The sequence below is a fragment of the Diplotaxodon limnothrissa genome, linkage group LG10 (genome assembly GCF_057381915.1).
Source record: "Diplotaxodon limnothrissa isolate DT_005_m linkage group LG10, D_limnothrissa_male_GT1.1, whole genome shotgun sequence".
NCBI classification, from domain to species: domain Eukaryota; kingdom Metazoa; phylum Chordata; class Actinopteri; order Cichliformes; family Cichlidae; genus Diplotaxodon; species Diplotaxodon limnothrissa.
Window position 1 is genome coordinate 19095844 of NC_140605.1, and position 4805 is coordinate 19100648.

The 4805-nt window shown below is 37.7% G+C and overlaps 1 protein-coding gene across 1 annotated transcript; it reads right to left on the reverse strand.

Annotated features, from left to right (window-relative positions):
* Window positions 1–507: 507 nt before the first annotated feature.
* LOC146624280 (UDP-glucuronosyltransferase 1A5-like) lies at window positions 508–2913 on the reverse strand. The gene is made up of 3 exons (XM_085363823.1): window positions 2608–2913; window positions 1853–2566; window positions 508–1086 (listed from the first exon to the last, which is right to left on the reverse strand). The coding sequence occupies exons 1-3, from the start codon at window positions 2899–2901 to the stop codon at window positions 508–510; spliced, it is 1587 nt and encodes a 528-aa protein (XP_085219949.1). The 5' UTR covers window positions 2902–2913.
* Between the last annotated feature and the right edge of the window lie 1892 nt (window positions 2914–4805).

The window sequence follows — 4805 nt, forward strand, 5'->3', positions numbered from 1 at the left end:
AAGCTCTGCTCTAGAGCTGTTATACACCCAAGTGTGCAGCCTTGCCAATCAGCAAGTTAAACTTTTCCTCCTTTGCTGATGGCATTTCCTTGTTTAGCCTGTGGCAATAACCCCATCTTAAGTTCAAGCGATCTGCTGTTACGTTTTGTTTTTTTTTTTAATTAAAACCCAGTTTAATCATTTTAGCAAGTGTGCTGTAACACCACAATAATGGTCAGACATAGCACCATCTTCCAATTAAAAATTCATAGAAATCTAAAAAAAAAATTAAAGTCTGTTTTTACATGTTTATCTAGAATTCAAAAGAACTCATTGAAACATTTGCTAAAAGAGAACTCAGTTGTGTTTTTATTGTTTTGGTCTTTAGCTATACATACATCTCAAAATGCCAATAGAGAGGAGCAGCGCAGTGACCACAGACAGCAATATGAACAGTACATCTAAAGAGTAAAACTAAACCACAGTAACTAATAGACATAGTATGTCATCTCCCAAATGGAAAATATTTTAGCTTTGTTTAGTTTTTATCTTTCTTTGTCTTCGGCAGCACAGAAATCTGAAAACAGCCACAATAGAGAGAAGCAGCACAGTGACCACAGACAGCAATATGAACAGTACATCTAAACAGTAGTAAGAGTACCAGGGCATCTTATAAGCTTCTGTACGCAGGTGACGAGCCCCTTTGTGGCGCATCACATATTCTACCCAGAAGACGGCCATGGGTGTTATTGGCTGATCTTTGTGCAAACGTGACAGTCTTTGAATGTTCTGCCTGTAGCTCTCTTGATGGATCACTTCCTTAAGACCTTGCTCAAAACTGTGGCCATTAACATCAGCTAGCTTAATGATCTTTCCAGCTCCTCTCTCCTGCAGTCGTAGAAGGTTGTCATACTGGTCGAAGAACAAGGGTATGCCGAGCACAGGGACCCCATAGTAAATGGTCTTCTGGACACCATTAGTTCCTCCATGAGCTACAAAGACTTTGGTCTGTGGATGACCCAGAAGATCTTTCTGTGGCATCCAGTCGACTATTAGTATGTTGTTTCCCAGTGTAGAGGGTCGGTCTCCTTTATGCTTCCAGATCACCTGGTAAGAAAAAAAAAAAAAAAAGATTTCCCCATTAGCCCTGAGACTTTACAAAACACTTAACAAAACTACACAGAATTAACTTAGATGCAAATTCAGACTAAAATCTTAATGTTAATGAGTTTTAAGTAACTTTTCCGGGAGTTACATGATGGGATCACTGAAGTGTCATTTGCTGTTCCTTTCGATGTTGAGGCTGCTTACAGTAGTTAAAACGTCAAGACATCAAAAGCAAGTATGTTTACAACCTAATGCAAAAACAATATACGTCAAAGGAACTCTATGGGAGGGACACCTTACCTAATTCAAGTTACAGAAAAGAACCTCTTGTTAGTGTTTATTCTATTTTTTTCTTTTGGAGCATTTCTATGCTAAGTGTGACTCTCTCTTTCTTTATTTGTACTAACAGTCTAACCAAGGTATCTGTCCTAAATCTTGCTTGTGTTATTTTTTTTTTTTAAGTGTAACTCTAATATTATTTTATTGGTAACCTGTGCCAGCATTAAATATACTATCTTTTTTGTGTAGACTCTTACAGAATTTAGCCTTCCTGACTAATAACATACCACTCCATCCTCTCATAAATTTACATACACTTCTGGCTCCAAAATGCACCGCAATGCTAAACTGTGGTTTCTGAATGGCAATACACAAACAATGGAATCTTTCACAGTGTATCTATTGGCTGATATGGACAAATTAAAATACTATAGGTTAACAATCCAAAACGCAGTAATGGAAATATGAATCTTTGACTTTTTGTTACCTTCTGGGGCATCTTGGCAAAGACACCGGCGACTTCCTCTGTAACCTCTTTGGGCAAAGCATCGACATGAGTTCCCAGACTCATGATGATCACTCCATGTTGCCCGGCACTCTGAACAAACTCCTCCAGCTCTGCTGGCAGAGGCTGAGCTGGTTTGCACTGAAATCCTCCTATATAGACAACATTTGGCATAGTGGGGCGAGGGAACTCGAACACAAAATCTGACCTGAACAGCCAAATGTCTGCTCCCTGTAGTAGTGAGATGACGTCACATCCACCCTCAATATACTTATCACATATGTCATTATATACTGGGTCCACCACAAATTTCTGCTGGAACAGTATAATGCTATAGAAAAGAATGTTCTTGAGCCTCTGGATGAAATTCATTTTGTCTGTTAAGCCGGATCCTGGCACTGGGATATAGGAGAGTGGTGAGGGAGCTAACACAAAGTGGCCTTCTCCACTGGTGATCCAGCGTACGTTGAGCACTAAGGGGAGCTTGAGATATTTGGCTAGAATAAGCCCTGGGGCTAAAGCTGGATCAGTTAGAACCAGATCATACTGGGAATCTCTTAATCTTTTGATCATATTTTGATCATCAAAAATATTTTTCAAAGCATCATACCAAAGTGAATGTGCAAAAGAAATTAAAGAAAAAAAATTCTTGGTGAGTGTGAAGGCAGTCATCAATGATGCCCCCTCTCTTTCCACCTAAGAAAAGTTCAGACTCATCACATACACTATTCACATACCTCCACCTGCTCCTGTAGACACCCACCAAAAAAATGCTCAAAATCTACAGCCGTTTCAACTGTAATGGATGTGTATAGATCAGACTTTTCAGAGATGTACCAGCTGGTAGACGGCCTGATCACAGTGAAGTTGTGTCCCCTAGCATGAAGTTCTTCAAGCAAGATTTTCATATTGATCCAGTGGCTGCCATCTAAAGGAAACACCAGAATGTTTCCTCCATCGCAGTGTGGTGTAAATGAAATGAGGAATAAACTGAGGAAAGAAAGCATCCCAAAGACATGATGGGATGTCATGGCTCCTATAATATCAGAGAGAAATAATCACCTCAGTGATCTCATAAATTATATCAAGTATCCACAATGTAAAGAAAAATTTTATTTGCTCTTCAGCCAAATATGTAGAGCTATACATCACTTGCAAGCACTGGAATATTTACATGATCCTTTTAACCAAATAGACACCAAAATTAAAGGACAGTGTTTTAGGAAATTCCTTACCTTGGGTTGAGAGATCCAACTACTGTCTAGCCTGCCCACAGAAAGACTGTTCTTGAAATCTAGTCCAGTTTGCCTAACTCTCTGAATCTGAAGTTCAAACTCCAGATTCAGAGGTTCTTTCACAAATAATTTTACAATTTTTCTAATTTTTTCATAATTTTATGACTTCATGTTATTTGTCACGTTTTTATTTGTTTCCTAATTAAATTCATTCTTTTCCTGTTTTATTTTGTAATCATCTTCTCCCTAATTGACTTCCTTTTGGGTTTTTTCTTTTTTTTTTGTTCAATCATCCAATTAGTTATTATAGTTATTTTACAGAGATCAGTTAAGTTAATAATAAAATGTATCTTTCAGCTCAATGTAACATACATGTTTTATAACCCTTGATTTTGGTTCATGTGTAAACAGGCGCCTTCAGTGTTGGTAGGTGTAAATATTATTGACCTCCTGCCCACTTTCCCCTTTTCAGAAGAGTTCAGAGAGTAGACCACAGGAATTGTACATTGACCGCGGATTCACTGACTTGCACATTAATGAGTGTGTGAGAGAAAAAATACGGCATTTGGTTGTTTTTTCTCAATTTCAGCACAAGTGTTATCTTTAATTTAGCATGTTAAAGGCAGTATCTGGTCAACCATTTCGTACTTGTTTTCTATTGAAGGAAACGGTTTCCAGGGCCTAATCTGTGGATCGACTTCCTTCGAGGCGTGGACGTCTATCAGCAGAGAATGTACCTTCACCTATCAGCAGAGAATGTCCCTTAGTCTGTAACACAGTCAAATATATTCTCAAGTAATATTCAAGCATGCCATTCAGCGTGTTAGTACGAGCTCGGGAGCAGCTTGGGAGAACAAGAAAACAGAGACTGCTTCAGATTGTCTTCCCAAATTGACTCAACTTTATTCACAAGTATAACAGTTTATATAGAGGGTAAAATTCATGAGACAGCAGATTATCAGTTTAAACCAGTACAGACCAAGATAAGGCAGCGTCTTCCTGCCCATGGGTGAAGAAGCATCCTTTGTGTAGTTTATCAGTTCAGCTACAATTGTGATTATCTCAGCGACATATTTTCAAGGCACAAAACAAAGAGTTCTTTCATTAGTGAAATCTGAAACAAACCATTTGGCCTTCAACAGGCGTCTAAAAGATTAAGAAACTAATGTAGCTGAGGGAGTGATCTCTGTGGTATTTCAACCTTGTACCAGCCTGTGATTCTCACACATCAATTCTTGGGTCAAAGAGAAAAATAACTAAAACAAAGGGGCCTTATTGAATGACAGAGTTTTCCTGTATAATGTCACTATAAAACAATATCCAGTAAATGCTACCATGGTACTAAAATACCTAACAGTTCCCCTCTTTTATTATTTTTTAAAATAATAACTCAAATAGAAAGGAAAAATCACAAATGTAATAACATAATATAAAAAGCAAATCATAAAATGTAATAGTTCACAACCTAATGTTCAATATACACATCAGGAACATCATTGGTAACATCTGGCACATCCTCAGGATCAATTTGTGCTAATTGCAAATACATTGAAGTAGCTGTACCGGTAGCTATATGGGTTATCATTGAGAATGTGGCTTGCAGAAATGTGAACAGGGTTGCACTTTACAATACGAAATAGTAAATAAAAATCCTAAGGTTAATGCAGTAGATATGATTAATAACCTAAATATATAAAAAA

What these genes read in the sequence shown, in the direction of transcription:
- LOC146624280 (XM_085363823.1), bottom strand. Translation starts at nt 2,901, where the DNA reads ATGACATCCCATCATGTCTTTGGGATGCTTTCTTTCCTCAGTTTATTC. An exon ending in GTCTACAGGAGCAGGTGGAG is followed by an intron (nt 2,567 to 2,607) that starts GTATGTGAATAG and finishes AACTTTTCTTAG; the next exon opens with GTGGAAAGAGAGGGGGCATC. An exon ending in TTGCCAAGATGCCCCAGAAG is followed by an intron (nt 1,087 to 1,852) that starts GTAACAAAAAGT and finishes TTTTCTTACCAG; the next exon opens with GTGATCTGGAAGCATAAAGG.